At 47.9% G+C, this 17,998-nt stretch overlaps 1 protein-coding gene across 1 annotated transcript in view; it reads left to right on the plus strand.

The window, feature by feature from the left end:
• Positions 1-17,998, plus strand: part of Itga9 (integrin subunit alpha 9) — a 308,478-nt gene that overhangs the window by 70,354 nt on the left and 220,126 nt on the right. The window contains exons 12-14 of the mRNA XM_036193333.1: positions 2,511-2,601; positions 3,339-3,384; positions 10,402-10,556. Coding sequence (XP_036049226.1) covers positions 2,511-2,601; positions 3,339-3,384; positions 10,402-10,556 — 292 coding nt within the window. The remainder of the gene's footprint in view (positions 1-2,510; positions 2,602-3,338; positions 3,385-10,401; positions 10,557-17,998) is intronic.

Below are 17,998 nucleotides of genomic sequence, written 5' to 3' on the forward strand. Positions count from 1 at the left end.
GCTGAGCAAGCTAATGAGCAGAGAGCCTCACAGTTTCTGCTTCAAGCTCCTGCCTTGAGTTCCTGCCTTGATTTCCCTCGATGATGGATGGTAACCTGTAAATGGGAATAAACCCTTTCCTCCCCAGGTTGCTTTTGGTCAGTATTTTTTATCACAACAGAAAGGTAGCTAGGACACTGTGGGTGGAAGAAAAGAGGAACTGATCAGATCTCAGGAAATGAGACTTTCTGGCTCAAGACATTTGGCGTCTTTGAAAGGTACAGCACCACACAGACAGCTTTGGTGGGATGAGGCTGGCTATGTGGCAAGTATTCGCTTGTTAAAAGTATCTTAGTATTTTTGTTTTTAATTCTGCGCATTTGTGGGGGAGGAGGGGGCATGAGCAATGACTGCAGTGCCAGAGGAGACCAGAAGAGGGCGCTGGATCACCTGGAACTGGAATTACAGGCAGTTGAGTCTAAATGTGGGTGCTGGACACTAAACTGGGAGCCTCTGCAAGAGCAGGGTGCACTAACCATTGGCCCATCTCTCCAGACCTGTGTTCTTTTTTTTAAAAATGAGTATGTGTATGTGGACATGTGTGTATAAAGCTAGAGAACAACTTCAGGTGTCCTTCTCAGTAACACTATCCACAACCTTTGACCCAGGATCTCTCACAGGCCTGGAGTTCACCACTTAAGGTAGATTAACTCTAACCAGTGAGCTTCAGGGACCCTCCTGTCTCTGGCTCCCTGCACTGGGATTACAGGCACATTCCACCACATCTGGCTTTTTATGGAGATGCTAGAGACAGATCTTAGGTTCCGCCATGCTTGTAAGTCAAGTACCTCACCAGGTGCCCCAGACCCAATGGCTGTTCTTGAACTAGGCTGTCTGTTGTGTAGCTGGAGGTTTCCTGGTCCTGCCTGGCCCAGTCAGGACAAACCTCTCTCACCCGCCAGTCCCACAGCTGCTCAGACCCAACCAAGTAAACACACAGACTTACATTGCTTACAAACTGTATGGCCATGGCAGGCTTCTTGTTAACTGTTCTTCTAGCTTAAATTAACACATTTCTATTAGTCTATAAGTTGCCATGTGGCTTGTAGCTTACCGGTACCTTACATCTCACTTGTCATGGCGGCGGTTGGCAGGTCTCTCTCCTCAGCCTTCCTGTTCCCAGAATTCTCTTCTCCGCTTGTCCCGCCTATACTTCCTGCCTGGCTACTGGCCAATCAGCATTTTATTTATACAGAGTGATATCCACAGCACTGTTGTGATGAAGTTAATGGTGTATAAAAATGTGATGTGGTAGTAAAGTTGTGAGTGTGACACATGGGTTGAGGAATGCCTCTCTGGAGAAATAGCTGATTCACTCCCTGTACTTTTCAGGAGGCACAGCACCATGCAGTTCCAGATGTACTAGGTCAAATGGCTGAGTGATTTCTATGAAGCTTAGGAGTGTGTGAACCTCCGGTGGGCTGGCTGGAGGGGAAGTTTCCACATGGCCATCTTTCCAGCTGGGTATGGTAGTGACCTGTCCATCTTAGGGGAGGCAGGTGAAATGGTACCTAACTCAGTCATGAGATAGGAGGGAAGGATGCTTCCAGCATTTCAACCAATTGTGCCTGGAACAAAGCAAATGGAGGAGTCAGGGGCGAGGGAGAGGGCTGGGTCAGCGAAGTGACCCCCAGGACTCATGTTAAAAACACCCCAGGTGTGCTGGCATGCAATTAGAACCCCAGCACTGGGGAAACTGGGAGCAGGCTCTCTGGGCTTGCTGGCCAGGCAGCCTAAACTGCTTGGTAAGTTTCATATTATAAAAGACCCTGCCTAAAAAAAACAAAACAAAATCCTAGACAGCATGTGAGGATTGACACAAGGTTGGCCCCTAACACACACACACACACACTCACACACACACACACACACACACACACACACACACACACACACACACACGGGAAAAATAATCCAGCCTTTATTTGTCTTAAATTTCAACATGTCAGACCCATACAGTGAGCCAGTGAGATGTCTCAGTGGGTAAAGGCATTTGCTGCCAAGCCCAAGGACCTAAGGTTAATTCCCAGGGACCTCCATGGTGGAAGGAGAAACCCAGTTCTTTCAAGTCCTCCTTTACCTTCACATGTACATTGTGGCCTAACCAACCCCTGCACACAAGTAAATAAATGTAAAAAAAGTTTTTTTGCTTTTTTGTTTTTTTTAAAAAAAAAACATGCTTTAGTAGACATTTTATTGTCACCAAACTCAGGCAAAATTTTAAATGATGACATCTGGCCAAGGCAAGAAGTGATAAGGAAGTGTGTGTTCTTAAGTGCCTGCTCTAGACCCTCTGGCCATGTTCCACCAGCATGTTCTTAAGTGCCTGCTCTAGACCCTCTGGCCATGTTCTACCAGCCTGTTCTTTCCTTTCAACAACTTCAGACCCGGTGCCCTGAGGAAGCTGGGTTAAAACAGCCCCAGGTCCTAACTGCCCTTCGGTGACTCCATTTTTCTATTGTCTGTTTCAGAAACTGTCTGGGAGGAAGATAAACCCGATCCTGCGGATGTTTGGGCAGTCCATATCAGGAGGCATTGATATGGATGGAAATGGCTATCCTGGTAAGCTGTTTTTCCCAAAGCATGTCAGATAAATGAAGATAGTGTGTGAGATAAGATAGCTTTTTTGGTTTGGTTAACGATTGTTATTCACACAGCAGAATGGGAACTATTGCCTGGTGGCTGACTTCTAAAGGATTCAGCTGAGATAAAAAGAAAACAAAACCTCCTTTATACAAAGTCTTGCTAAGAAAACGCAAATTCTTGGCAAAAAAAAAAAAAATCTGTTTTCAAATCACTAAAAAAAAATTATCCACTCAATACAAATTATAGTAAAGTATATATACCATTAAAATAATATTTGCTTAAATAATGATTGATATATATATATATATATATATATATAATAGTATATGCTAGTAACTACAGAAAAATATACATGAGATGAAAGATGAAATTAATTTTAATGCAGTGTAGTCCGATATAGTCAACATTTTATTATTTTACTGTATAACTAATATAGAAGTTATTAATGAGTTAATCTTTTAAAATTAAGTCTTCAAAATCTGCTATGTATTTTACACATGCAGCTCCATTTCCAGGCCTCAGTAGCCAGATGTGCTTGACTGCCACTTAGGACAATGTGGCTGCAATTCTTACACAGTCATTACCCAGCCAGCCAGCAGCAGTAGGAAGGCTCTCTGACCACAAGGCTGGGCCTCTGTCACTGTGGTGCCACACCAAAGGGCAGCTGGGGCAGGTTTCCACAAAGTTCTGAGGCTGTGACTTCTTGTTTTCAGATGTCACCATCGGAGCCTTCCTGTCCGACAGTGTGGTCCTCCTCAGGTGAGATGCCTGGTCTTGCTCCTGGGGTTGTGTCCTTCATGACTGACAGATGGGATTTTGTGGAGGAGGCCTGGGGTGAAATCCCATCCTTTAGCTCTTTCCTTTGGTCTAGTCCTTCAGGTTGAAGGTACTGTGTGCACAGAATAAATTCTGCCTTTATTCAGTCATATTCTTTACCACAGAGTTCCAGAAAGTGGGCCTTAACTAGCTTATAGGGAACTGAGAGCTTTCTGTGGTGTCTTGACAGGGCTTAGGGTAACTCAACCCTAATCCAAGGGCTGTTTGTCTTTGGTCATGACCGACCATCCCCTTCTGTTGATGTGCTATATAAACATTCCTGTTTCCTACAGGCGCCAGGCATTTAAAGGGCTGGGAAACCTTGTCCAGCCTAGTTTGTTTTTTTATCTTTATGACCAGTATCTTCACTCCTGTTAGTCCTCAGCCCCAGGGACCAGGAGCTTCCTGTCCATTCACTGGTGGCAACCGAGTGAGGGACGTGTGCTTAGGCCCAGTACTTGCTGAAGCCTAGACAGCACCATCTTCAAGTATTTCTGTCTGTGTGAGTCAGAGGAAGCAGAATTGCACTTTGGAATGGGAGCCAACAGTTTTGTTAATAACTCGATGGCAGAATGTTCTAAAATAAACTGCTATGGTCTTACAGCTGGAAGGGATCCCAGAGGCCATGTAGTCCTACACCACACATGCTTCCCATTTAGCCTTGCCTTCTCCCAGCCTCCCCAGAGGGATAGGGTCTCTTCTTGAATGAGGTACCCCACAGGAAGGGGCTTAGTGACTTAGAGAGAAGCAGCTGGCCTCTAGATAGTTCTAAACTTTGAATTGTCAAAATGGCAGAATAACCTTGAAGTTGGGTGTGACCTAGAGTGCAGGTGGCCTGAGTTCAAGCCCCACCTCCGCCCTTTGAGGTGAGCTTCCTGGTCAAGCTCCTTGACACCTCCCTCCTCACCCCCATCCCAAGATTTTCCTCTGTGGAAGACAATCACGGGAGTATTTCCCAGAAGCTCCTGGTTGATATTTGTAATTATGAGACAGCCTGTGTGAGGACTAGCAGGGCTTACATAGATCTAGTTAAATTTTACTTCCTGGGGGTTGGGGATTTAGCTCAGTGGTAGAGTGCTCGCCTAGCAAGCACAAGGCCCTGGGTTCGATCCCCAGCTCAAAAAAAAAAAAAAAATTGACTTCCTAAAATTCTGCTTCCTGCTCTTGAATCATCTACCCAGAAGCCCTGCAGCATCTAAAGATAACAATGTACCCCTAGATACCCTGAAGTATGCCCACGTGCCTGGGTTCCCACTCTTTTCCTCCTGGTCAGGCCATGATGAGTGTCTGTGACATGGGGAGCCACAGTGGCACTGTGTCTCATGATGACCTGACAGCTCATTGTGATTGTCAGGGTCCCTCTTAGTGAAACACGTCCCCCTGGCTGCTTACAGTGGCAGTGGGCTGTCTTGGTACCAAGAACACCTGTTTGTCTTTTGAATTTTATCATTTTTAACTGAAAATAAATTATCTTTCATACAATATATCCTAATCACAGTTTCTCCTCTCTCATCTCCTTCCAGATCTTCTCCCCATCTATCCAACCCCATGCCTTCTTTCTGTCTCTTTTCCTTAGAAAACAAACAGGGAAATTAAAACAAAACAAAATAACAACAAGCCAGACCCAAGTATTAAAAAAAGAAAGAAAACCATACACATTCTCTCTCTCTCTCTCTCTCTCTCTCTCTCTCTCTCTCTCTCTCTCTCTCTCTCCCCCCCTCTCTCTCACACACACACACACACAAAAAAAAAATCCATAAAAACACAAAATTGGAAACCATAATAGATAAGCAAAAGATAAAAAAAATAAGTTCAAACACAGCGTTATGAGACCAAAAAAAAATTCACAACAATCTCTGAAAACACCATTGTGTTTGTTTTGTGTTGGCCATCTGCTGCTAGACATGAGGCTTTAAGTGTGGCTTGTATACTCAGGGAGATTCTCATGGAGAAAATGACCTTTTCCTTTGCAAACAGTTGTCAGTTGTAGCTAGCTTCTGAGTTAGGGGTGGGAGGTCATGTCTATTTCCCGCTCAGTCTTGAGACCTCATCTGTCTTCCTGCATGAGCTCCAAACCTAAAGGAGCTCCTCCTTGTCTCTCCTCTCCATGGGTGTAAATGTTAAATGAAGTGCCTTCACCGTGGATGGGGACCCGAGACTCCAGCATAGAGTGGTCAGATCTGATGAGGTGGAAGGCCAGGGAGAATGCACATGGGTGAGGGAGTGAGGAGCCCTACATCTGAGTAAAGAAGCTAGAAGACATTGGAAGACCAATGAGACCATGGGAGCTTCAGAGGTGTATGGCCATGGTGCCTTCATGGGAGTCCACGCCCTCATCCTCTCAGTTTATATACATTGTCCTGTTGAGATGAAACTGGGAATGTATGGGATGCCAGGGACAGAGAATAGGACAGACCTGGTCCCCAGGCTTTGATTCTAGCCAGTGTGCCATATACAGTAGACGATGATGTGGCCAATGTTTGATGAACACCTCCCATACACCAGGCACTAGACAAACATTTTGTGTACATTCCTGTGCTTAGCCACAGGCTTGCACTTGGAAGGATGCTTCATTAGGTGATTTCATCATGGCTGAGTATGACAGTATGGACTCATATAAGCTAAGGAAGCTATGACATTACTATGTGTTGCCACCTGTGGATCTGCCATTATACATGTGGTCTGTCTTTACCGTTCATGCAGTGCATGACTATATTTAATGTGTATTTTCTTTCTTTCTTAGATTATAATTTGTATACAGTAAAATGCCCCGGTTTGAGCATATGGCTCCATGAGTTTTGACTGGCACACAGACCCATGCAAACTATACCACCGTCAAGACAAAGTGCATTCCTGTCACCCTGCAAGCTTTCTTATGCTGTTAAAAATTATTTGTTATTGTTATTGTTCTGGGGAGGCACATATTAAGACAACATTGTGGAATGGATTCTGTCCTTCTACCTGTATGTGGGTTCTGAGGACCAAACTCCGGTCCCCAGGCTTACATAACAAGGACTTTATCCACTATCTGCCTCACTAGCCCCTCTAATATTCTGTTGTTTTTGAGACAGGGTTTCTCTGTGTAGCCTTGGAGCCTGTCCTAGAACTTACCCTGTAGCCCAGGCTGGCCTCGAACTCACAGAGATCCTCCTGCCTCTGCCTCCTGAATGCTGGGATTAAAGGCGTGCGCCACCACCGCCACACCCGGCCCTCTTATGTTTTAATTGTATCTTTCTCTCAATAGGCATCTACTGTTGTTTCTGTCACCACAGGCCACTTTTGCCTACTCTAGGATTCCATGTAAGTGGAATCACACCATATGTATTCCTGAGTTCTTTCTCTCAACTTGATGTTTCTGAGATCTACCCATGTTTTGTACTCACAATGTGGACTGATTTCTTGTCCTCTAGACAACTCCACGGCATGTGTATTGCTATCATTCTCCTTAGGGGTGAAGAACTAGGAGCTTTGTGGTGATGAGCTTGGTTGTCACCTTGACACACCTGGGAAGAGAGAGCCTCAGTGGAAGAACTGCTTCCATCAGATCGGCCTGTGGGCATGCCTGTGAGACATTTTCTTGATTGCTAATTGGTGCAGAAGGGCCCAGCCAACTGTGGGCAGTGCCATCCCTAGGCAGGTAGGCCTGGCTGTTTAAGAAAGCTAGCTGAGCAAGCCAGAGCAAGCGAGCTGATAAGTGCGGCGCTTCCATGGTTTCTGCTTCAAGCTCTTGCTTCAGCTTTCCTTGATAATGGGCCATAAGTTGTGGGCTGAAATAGAACCCTTCCTCCTCATGATGCTTTTGGTCGTGGTGTTTATCACAACAGGAAAGCAAATTAGGACAAGCTTTTACAACAGTGGTGTCACATTCAGCAGAAAGGACCATGTGGGCATGTCGTGGCCGAGGTGGCACCAGAGGTCAGTGATTGTATTGGCCGATGCAGCTTTTGGGTAGTGTTGTAGCTGAAGCCACATGGCTGTGGGTAGGGGCGAGAAGGAGACTCGGAGACAGTGGATATTGGCTGCCTTTCCTGAAGCTGGGCTGCAAAGGAGAACACGGATCCACAGGTGGTTCCAAGACAGAAAAAGAGGAATGTGTATGCCCACAGACAGCTGCCGTGTTCGCTGTAGTTAAAGGCACCAAGAGAGGCACCTTGGGGTTTGGGAAGCTTTGGGCTACAGCTAAGAGAACCTGACTGAACATCTTCAACTGTGTGAACATAGGTGAACAGAGGACGGCTCAGGGAGGGTTTTGTAACTAGCCTTCACCTGTCCCTACCCTGCCAAGAGAACCAGTGCACTACCATGTGAAAACCGTACACTGTCCACTTTTATTATTTGCCTGGAAGCACAATGTGGAGGTTTGATCTCTCTGCCGTTGAAAAGCACTCCGGTTACTTGCTTCTTTGAAAGCTTAACAGCACTTCTGGTTCTGCCCTCGGGTGCCCCCTCACTGTTATCTAGAGGTTGGTGGGTGGCAGGTGGGCTCCACCCTGGGAGTGTGAGCAGACCTCAGCTCTGCCCTCAGGAAGTTTGCTCAGGAGGGCAGGTCCCCTGTTCCTGTGATAGGAGCCTAGTCCTGTGCCACGGAGGGGCAAAGGAAGTGACCAGAGCAGCTTATGAAAGATTGCTTTCCTCATCCAAAAACAATACTTGAAGTGGAGACAAAAAAAAAAAAAAAAAAGCTGAGGGAACTGAGGTAACAGATGTTGGAAGGAGCTGGACCCGGGAGGGCCTTTTGCTGGCCCTTTCAAAGGATTCCGTTTTACAATCCTTGCAGAGTCTGGCCTTCGCCTGTCTGCTGCTCACCTCAGCCAGCTCAGCCCCCAGCTCAGCCAGGCTCTCTGTGAGGAGACTGTGCCTTCTCTCTGACAGCTGATAAGGGGATGGACTGGCCTTTCTCCTTCTTTTCCATAGCGGGGCAGGACAGAGTTTGCCAGGGTGTTATTATAGAAAGGAGCCTAGCTTTCTCTGAAGCTGTGGATACTTTGTCTCTGCCGCCCCCACCCCAGTGATGGGTGTCAGGTTGTGGGTCAGGGTTAGAAAGAGACAGTAAGGCAGTGGCGGAGGAGTTAAGTAACACAGCTGAGACCACACAGGGGGGAGGAGGGAGGAGAAGGGAGGGAGAGAGGGAGGGAGAGAGAGAGAGAGAGAGGGAGAGAGGGTTGTTTCTGCTTTTCATTGCTATAACAAAATGCCTGGACAGGGGTGGGGTGGGGGTGGGGTGGGTTGACTAACAAGTAAGGAAGCAAAGGGTTGTGTTTACTCAGGTTGAGAACACAGCCAGTCACAGCAGGGGAAGTCATGGTGGCAGAGGCATGAGGCAGCAGGTCACATTGCACCTGCAGTCAGGAAGCAGAGTGAATGGATGCTGGTGCTCAGCTCACTTTATCCTTTATTCAGAGACCCCCAGTCCATGGGATGATGCTTTCCCCATCCAGGGTGGGTCTTTCAAACTCACTTAACCTAATCTAGAAACTCCCTCACATGTTTTCATGATGATTCCAGATCCTGTCAACTTGACAAAGTTAACCATGACATCATTTTACACCAACTAGGGTGACATGATCTTTCTAAGTAATTCTCGCATCTTCTAAGGATGAACCCAGAAGAAAATTGACAGACTAGGCTATTGGTTTCTTTGGGCATTATTGTGGTCTGTCTTCCTTTTGCTAAGAGTTCCCCAGTTCACTGCCCTGCCACAGCTGCCCTTCTATTGACCTTCCTGACCCTGCAGTGGTGGTGGTGGCGGCAGCAGGGTCCCATGCCATCTGTGCGGTGTGTCTCCTCACTGCATTATGCACCCATATTTTCCTTTAATGTCCTTTCATCTTGGGGTTCTTTGGTCATGTGTTTCATGGTCCTGTCACCCTGGTGCACTTGGGTGAGACTTACACACATGTGAGGGCACTATTCCCAGTTTATGTCCCTTAACCTCTTCTTCAGAAGCATGAAGGCCAGGAATCCTGGGGGTGGGGGGAGGTTCTCTGTAAGGTCAGGGCAGGTGTGGGGGTAGGGGGAGGTCAAGCCACAGCTTAGGTGCCTCCTCCCTGAGCAGCTGTGTGCTATGGGAAAGGGATGCCTGCTTCCTTCCCAGCTTTTGTCTTGTTGCCCCGAGGGATTCCAGGGATGCTGTCCATCCATCAGGCACTGGGGCCGGGGGTGGTCATGTCAGGGAGAGGGTAGTGTTTATTGGATTTCGTTTTGCCCTACGGCTAGCCAGGTTAATTCCTTGAAGTGTTTTGCTGGTACCAGCTGGGACTCCATCAATCAATCCTTTTTAGACCATATTCAATGCATTGGTAGACATAAATGAAAGAGGGGATTTGGCCGACTTATGCTGGCAGTGAAGGGAGCCACTCATTATGTATCTAGTCGTCTCTCTCAGTCTCTCTATGTCTCTGTCTCTGTCTCTCTCCCTCCCTCTCTCTCCCCTTTCCTGCCTATCCCTCCCTTTGGCATTTTAAAGCAAGCTCTCACACAGTGACCCAGGCTGGCCTAGAACTCTGGGAAGTCCTTCTGACTCAGTTGCTCAGATTCTGGGATTTCAGCAGTGAGCTGTCACACCAGCTTTGCATCCAGCTACTGGACCACAGCTTGTGTGTAGACACTTCTCCTCAGTGCATTCATGCCTCCCCAATGAAATGGAAATCGGAACTTCTTGGGTGAAATTTTAAATAATCACCCAGCATCTGGTGGTTGATTTACGGCTTTAGCCAGCTGGGTTTCATTAACAACTAACTTGCCTTTGTTACCGGGAAGCAAACCATTAGTATTTTAGGGAATGCGCTACTTTTAAAACCAGAAAAAAATACTTACAGAGCACACTAGCCTTTCTCTCTTGGGGGCATTTCATTCTTTAATTAAATGCTGGCTGAAGTCCCAGGATCTATTCTGCCTGTGTAGTTCTTGTTTGGTTCTGAGAGAAGTACTTAACACAGGTCCCTTCCTCTCCTTGTGCAGGGCCAGACCGGTCATCACTGTGGATGTCTCCATCTTCCTCCCAGTCTCCACCAACATCACGGCACCTCAGTGTCATGACGGACAGCAGCCTGTGAACTGCCTGAATGTCACCGTGTGTTTTCGGTTCCATGGCAAGCATGTACCAGGAGAAATCGGTAATGAGCCACAGTGTCAGGGCTCAGGGTACCTGTCTTAACTGGTGAAAGGTTACAAGATGGGGGGAGGGGTGCTCCAAGTTCCCTCTCACTTTATGTCTCAGTAGGCGTCGTGGGTGGGGGCAATGGGCTGGACACTCTCTCTGAGTCTCCTCCCTTCAATTTCCTGCTTATTTACATATTTCAAATTTTACACACCCTAGCTCTAGGACAAATGACATTGAACCTCAAGCATCCTTCTCCCCAAATGTATGAGGACTAAACTAAAACTCACTGGGTGGGGCAGAGTGTGGGCTGGTGAGATGGAGTGCCTGAGCCTTGCCCATATGGAACACTTCACACAGTTAAAATAAAGAAACAATAGGAATCTGGAGGTCCCCCACCCCACCCCTACTCCATAAGTTTGCAACATCAACTAGGTAACGGGCCGCCCCATACAACTGACGTCAGATGAGGATGTGAAGGTTTCCAAGGCTTGGGTTTTTAAGAGCATGGCCCTACTCTGGCATCTCAGAGAGTTTAGAAAAGAAGCTTATTCTCAGTTAGCATATTTATACAGTCCAGGGACTGCCCACATGGGACTGGGCCCTCCCAAATCAACCATCCATCAAGAACACTATTAGGCAATCTGATCTGGGCCATGTCTCAGTTGAGATTCCCTCTGATAATTCTAGGCTGTGTCAAGTTGAGAGCTGTAGCTAACTATGACAACATCCTTGTGAGCTTTGCATACCAATTTAAGTGTGAAAAGCCCTACTCAGGAGTTCACACATATGCACATCCACCAAAACCTGTGAAAACACACTCACATGTGTAGTTCGCTCAGCTGGACTTTAAACATTCTGTCTATACAACCACATGCCAATCCACATGCTATCTCATCGGCAAATGGCTGCGATCAACTGCATTGAACAAACTCTATAATTAAACCTTATGCTTATTTATAAAGATTTTTTTCTTTTAAAGGGAGCTTAGAAATTGACACATTGAACATAGCCATACAACTTGGGAGGGAAGATTCATGCAATTTTTACATAGAGTCCAGAGAGTAAAATACTATTCTTTAAGTTCATACAGCTGTTGGGACTAGGTGTTTAGTTTGATATGTCAACAGCGGCATTTTTCAATCACTGTTTTTCCCCCTATCATCTTTATGGTTGGAGTCATCAGAATCTGATGAAAATAGATTTCTGGTCCTTCTGGAAGTAGACACCAGCAAACTATAACTAGAATCAGTTAACAAACATTTCATTGGATGCTGTCAGTAATGATTACTTTGGAGCTTGGGATCAAACCCCAGCCTTCTTGCCTGATAAACACATGCCTACTACAGACCTATACCCCCAAACCCTGAATGAAAATTTTGATGCACATTAAAAAAAAAAAAATTTAGAGCTCTAAAAAGCCAGCAAGCAGTAGTTCATGCTGGTACTCATTTGCTAGCTATTCCTGAGTGTCTACCTGTGCTGGGCACCAGAAATGGTTCTGCACTGGAGCCCTGCTAGAAAGTTCTCACTGCTTTGTTCCTGATGTGCTTTCATAGTTTTGATCCATGTTCTGGAGAACATGAAAGTAACATGGCATAATGGGAACAGGAGAAACCAAGATGTGAGTTTAAGCAGAGTGGGCCCAGAGCTTAAGACTCCTGGGCTGAGTGAAGAGATGGCGCAGAGTCCCTCTGATTTCTCAGCCCTTTCTGGGGCCATATCAAGCACCAGCTTTTCACAGACCACTAGAAAGAAGTCCTCGAGGGTCTGAGCTAGACCACGGCCCTTGAAGGAGTAAAATGTTATGGAAAAAAAGGCAGGCTGCTGGACGATGTGCATCTCACAGGTGATGTGGAGTCACCTGGTTAGTGGTCAGTAAACCTGGTTAGGGTGGTTTAGCCCCTGTGCATCCTCCCGTTCAGGTCACTTCCTTAGCCTCTGTCACGTGGTTCATTGAAATCAAATGCCCCTTTATACTCTGAGGCTCTCTAGAGCTCTTTGCCATTTAACACTCAGGATGGGGCTCGGGTTATAACTGAGTCATATGCCTACCATGTGTGAGGCCCATAGTTCAATCCCCACAAGCACATGTGTGTACACACATGGAGGAATCAAGAATCAGGTGTAAACTAGAAAATGCTGATGTTGATAGGGCAGTAAGGAAAAGCACCTTCATTTGCCTGTTGTAAGATGTCATCCTTCGAGAACAACAGCTATTGTCTCCTCTGAACACTGGGGCTACTCACGGGGTTGATGATTGTTCTCTCATAGAAGGTCGAGGGCGAAGATCATTGGAGTCACCTGAGATTCCAGCCACTTGCTCCCACACTTGGCAGCCATTTGTATGTCATTCTGTCCTAATCACCCATGGCCTCTGGTCTTGGGCATGCTAGAGTATGCAGGCTGTGGAAGGTTAGCCAGGAGGAGAGGTTTCTACTTATGCAGCTTTGGGGAAGCTGTCGTCGATGCTGGGGTGAGACTTTCAGTAGTGAGGCTGCTTTGGGGTCAGCACACTCCTCCAAGAGCCCTTCATCCATGCTCTATTAATTAGCCCAATAATCCCATTGGTTCCCCAGGTTGGGCTAAGGGGTGTGTGTGTCACAGTTTGTTTTGGACTTTGCTTTGTCCTTGGAGTGCTCTAAGGAGGGGTAGACATTTGTTTATGTCTCTTTAGGGAAATAGTTCCTGAAGTACCATCCATTTTTTTCCCTGTCATTTTCATGAAAGTGAAGCACATTTCAATCTTTTCGGTGGAGGTAGAAATGAAGCCGTCCACCAGAGAACAAGCTGGACATGGAGTTTGGGAGGGAAAAATGATGGCTGTTAGGAAATGTACTCATTGGTGAGGCTGAGGAGAAGGTGGTCTGCAGGAGCTGTTAGGCCTGGGCCGGGGGTGGCTATCCTTCAAGGGTCTACACAGAAGGAGAGTCTTGGCTCCACAGAGCTAGGAAGACCAGGTCTCTAGGCTGCAGGCAGAGGAAGGTTAAAGCCATCTTAAGAGCACAGGATCCTCCACCAGGGTCATCTCCTAGGCCTCTGCATTAGGAAGGCAGAGCTGGGGCTTTGTATGACTTTCCGGCTCCCATTTTAGCAGCAGAACCCTAGCCATCCTCAGTTTTTCTATGGGGCTGTCTAGTGATGCTTGTCTGGAAGGGTCTTATGAATTCTGGAGCCTGTTTACCAACAAATGACTGCATCTGGGCAACCCCATCTGGGCACCTGAATTACCACCAGGGGTAGTATCTTCTGTGGTATCTACCTGGTGGGTCTTCAACCACATGACCTGTTTGGAGGATGTCTTGGGGAGCCAGAGCAGCTGTGGCTTGTCCCTTGGGACCTAGAGGGCTTGGTGTGTGCACCAACGGCCTCTCAACCTTGTTTAGCAATGGGAGATCTCTGCTCTCATTCAATCACAGGAGTATCAGGGTCAGGTCTAGAGGGGCAGTTGTAACTTCTGGAAATACTGTGGGAACAGGTTTTCCATAGGGGGTGAATCTGACTTGTCCCTGCAATAGGCAAGATCCAGTCAGTACACAGATCACCACACTTTACATATTAACAGGATTTGACTCTGGGAAGTGACTGGACAGGCCAGGGAGGGTGTAGTAGTAACTGCAGGGGACAGTTGCCATGGCTGGGACTGTGTGCCATGGCTGGTCAACCCCTCAGATCAGCTGTGTGGCATCACCTGGGATCTTATTAGCTATGCATATTCAAACTGAATGAGAAGTCTGAGGGTAGAACCCAGCAACCTGTGTTTTACCAAGTGTCTGGGTGGCCAGTCAAGGTTATACCTAGTTAATTCCTTCCTTGGGGTTAACAGAACCTGTGAGTTTGAAGAAGGAACTGTGTGCATCTGGGACCTAAATCTTTAAGTAGAAAGGGTGCTACTTGTCCCTCTGAGAGAGGACAATGAGGGCTTTGGGTCATGGAGGAGGAACTGTGATTGAATGATGGCTATTGGGGCCAGCTGCCATGAAAACTGCTGTTGGTAAGCAGATAAATAAGCAGGCGGGGCAAGGCCCTCTTCTCCCTCCAGCCTTGCAGGCTCCCTCCCTCCCCTCTCCCTGTTGGCTGAACCTCACAGGGAGGTGCTGACAAAACAGTTAGTGGAATCCCAGTGTGGTGATATTGTGTTCCCCAATATATTGTGCACTCTAATAAACTTACCTGGGGTCAGAGAAAGAACAGCCGCTAGATACAGAGGCCAGAAAATGGTGGCACTCACACCTTTAATCCTAGCATTCCAGAGACAGAAATCCCTCTGGATCTCTGTGAGTTCAAAACCTGGAAACAGCCAGGCATGGTGACACACACCTTTAATGCCAGGAAGTGATGGAAGGAAGCACAAAGGTAAATAAGGTGTGAGGACCAGGAACTAGAGTCTAGTTAAACTTTTAGGATTTTAGCAGCAGTACAGCTGAGATTCATTCTGAGGACACAGAGGCTTCCAGTTTGAGGAAACAGGATCGGCTGAGAAGTTGGCCAGGTGAGGTTAGCTGTGGCCTGTTCTGTGTCTCTGGTCTTTCAGCATTCACCCAATACCTGGCTCCAGGTTTGTTTTTATTAACACGACCTGTTAAGATTCGTGCTACATCCCGGCCCTAGTACCACAGCAGAGTGGAGACAGGTGGGCTTGGAACTGAGAACCAAGGACTGCATAACCAGTATGGAAGCATCCGGGTTCGAGGGGGGTCTCAAACATTAAGGCATGTTCCTACTCCAGAGAACACTGGCTCTCGGAGGACATTCTCCATGCTCCTTTGGTCTCTGCAGAGGCAGGGAGGTGAGAAAATGAGCCTCTTCTATGTTATTTTGGGCTCTTCGATCAGCAGAGGATGATGAAGTTCTGCCAGAGCCTGTGCTCAGCCCTGGGCACAGAGCATGGAGTCACATTCTAGCGGGAGGAGTCTCCTCACTTGCCCTTCTAGACATGGGCTGAGTGGCATGCAGGCTGGCTTCCCACTTTGGCAGCGGGCAGCCCAAGAACAGGTTTATCACACGTTTTACTGAGCAATTTCAAACAAGAGTGTTCTTAGACACTTCATCCTTGGTTCAGGGGCTGACTGTGGCTTCTCCTGGCAGCCACAGAGAAGGACTGAGCGCTGTGCCCAAGAGTGCTGTGCCCTTTACCCACAGGCTGTGTCTCTGCCTCTTGGTGGCCGTGGGCTTGCCTGTCTAGAGGCTGAGAATTGCAGTCCTGGACTTTTGCCATGGCATCAAATGAAGACATGGAGGGGTGTGCCCCAGGGAGTTACATTCCCCACTCTGCTTGTTCTGGGGTTGAAGCCGGGTCTTTCTCGTTCATGCCGTGAAAGCACCCGACCGCTGGACTGCGACCCCAGCCCATTTTACGCTCAGATCCTCTGCCCTCACGTCCCAGCTTACAGACAGCCTGGCGAAGCTTTTCATGAGCAGAGGCCTCAGCACTGTCAGCAGACAAGCTCCGGATCTCAGGCCCTGAGGGATGGCCCCCAGATCATCCCCGGGAATAGCAGAAATACAGTTGGAAATAGATACCTTGTGTCCACCCACCCCCCCTTTTTTTCTGAAGTTAGGGTGGTGTGTCTACTCCGGAGAGCTTTTGCAAGAGGAGAACATGTGCAAAGCTTCCCGTCCCCAAAAGCATCAGGATGAGACCAAGGAGGGTCTTGGTGGGGAAGGAAATGGGGTTACCTAAGAAAGTAATTACTGCCAACTAAATATTGCATTCCTTGGAGGAAGATGAGGAGAATTAAGGAAAGCTAGTAAAGTGGAAATATCCTTTTCTCCTCTCCTGGGAAGCGCCATGGGAAGCAGTAATGCTGGAAGGAGCCTTGCTCTGGTGGAGACTTGGGAATGATTCGGTGTTGGCTGGGATAGACCAGAGCCCCAGTTGATTTGAGACAGCTGGCGCTCTCCCCAGCCCCAGCCCATGTGGGGGGCCCTTGGGAACCAGCTGGGGGGGCAGAGAGGAGACGCAGTCGAAAGCATGACTGGGTATGATCAGCTTTTCCATCCACATGACATCATTCGACATGGCAGAGATACAAACTGCCAGAAGGAAGAACCTGATGTGTCATGTGCTGTGGGAACCCACTCTAATCTGAACCAGCATCATGCTCTCCTGGGCCGGGCTTGGAGAGCTGGCTTGCATTAAGGGGTTGCTGCTGAGGCCAAGCTGCAGGCCTGAGGCACCGCCCCCACCCCAAGCAAGCTGATTGGCTGCATCCCAATGTGCTTGGGGCACTTGAGCAGGGGAGCTATTTAAAGCGCATGTGGGGCTTCAGCATTAGACTGTTTCTCCTTCCCTCTGGCTGCTCCCAGACTCTGCACTCAGGTGGGGTTTCTTCATGGTGAGTCTTGCTTGCTTCCACAAGTGAGAGTCTGATATAGAATGAACTTCTATATATTTGTAATGTCAAAATAAATTTCACATCAAGCACGAAAGAGGCAGTTCTAGAGAGGAAATGCTTGCAAAGCGATTACTCTTGGTGACTGGGTAACAGGGCCTGTCTGGGACCAGGCACCTGAACATTTGAGAGAAATCTGCTCGGTTAACAGGTTGGCACCCACGTGACCCACCTGGAGCAGAGCAGCCGCCTCATCCTCAGCTCTGTTCTTTGAACTGTGGCTTCCTCTCCCAGTTCTGGAGGAGCCTGGCTGCTGACCACTGTGCGCTTTGAGCAGGAGGTGGATGCTTTGCTGCTCTGCCTACAAAGGACTCAACACGGCTCTGGGCACACATAGAAGACTGAAGTCACTCCCTTCCTCAACTTGCCCTGTGTTAAGATCTCCCCCAACCCAAATACATTCCTAAGTCAAGGGTGTCAGGGCACACCTTAGCATAGGGATGAACCCCTGCAGAACCAGCCTGCAAGTGGGGCAGAATACTGGCATAGGCAGGATTCTCTGGAGGAATGGAACCGAAAAGTTGAAAATGGAGAGATAGGAGTGGCAGGAGGGATGTGGGTTAGTGGATGGGTTTTAAGGGATTGGCTCGTGAGGCTGTGGGGACACAGAGCTGACCTGAAGCTGCAGTTTAGGTCTGTGGGTAGGTTAGACTGTGCTGCTGGGCTCCGTTGTCCCTTCTGACAGCCCTTATTTGTCACGTGGGAGGATGGCGGGCAGGGCTGTTGAGACTGAAGCTGCCACCCCCACCTTGGTTTATCTAGCCGTGGCTTCTGACTTGTCCTCCAGCAGTGGGCGTCTCCAGACGTAATCCTGCTAAACATCATTTTGAGGCTTGCTTCATTTAAACATAACCGTTTGTGCTGTTGGGTTGCTGCTGCCTGAGTAAAAGGATTGGCTTAGGGTTCAGCTCTGGACCTTTGTCTGTGCTTGGTTCTGCCATTTCTGCGTTCTGAGAGTAACAGGTTTCAGGACAGGTGTGGTAGCTTGAATGTAATTGGACCCCACAAGCTCATAGGGAGTGTGAGGCTTTGTTGGAGGAGGTGTGGTCCTTTTAGAGGAAGT

This window comes from Onychomys torridus, chromosome 7 (assembly GCF_903995425.1).
Source record: "Onychomys torridus chromosome 7, mOncTor1.1, whole genome shotgun sequence".
Classification (NCBI taxonomy): domain Eukaryota; kingdom Metazoa; phylum Chordata; class Mammalia; order Rodentia; family Cricetidae; genus Onychomys; species Onychomys torridus.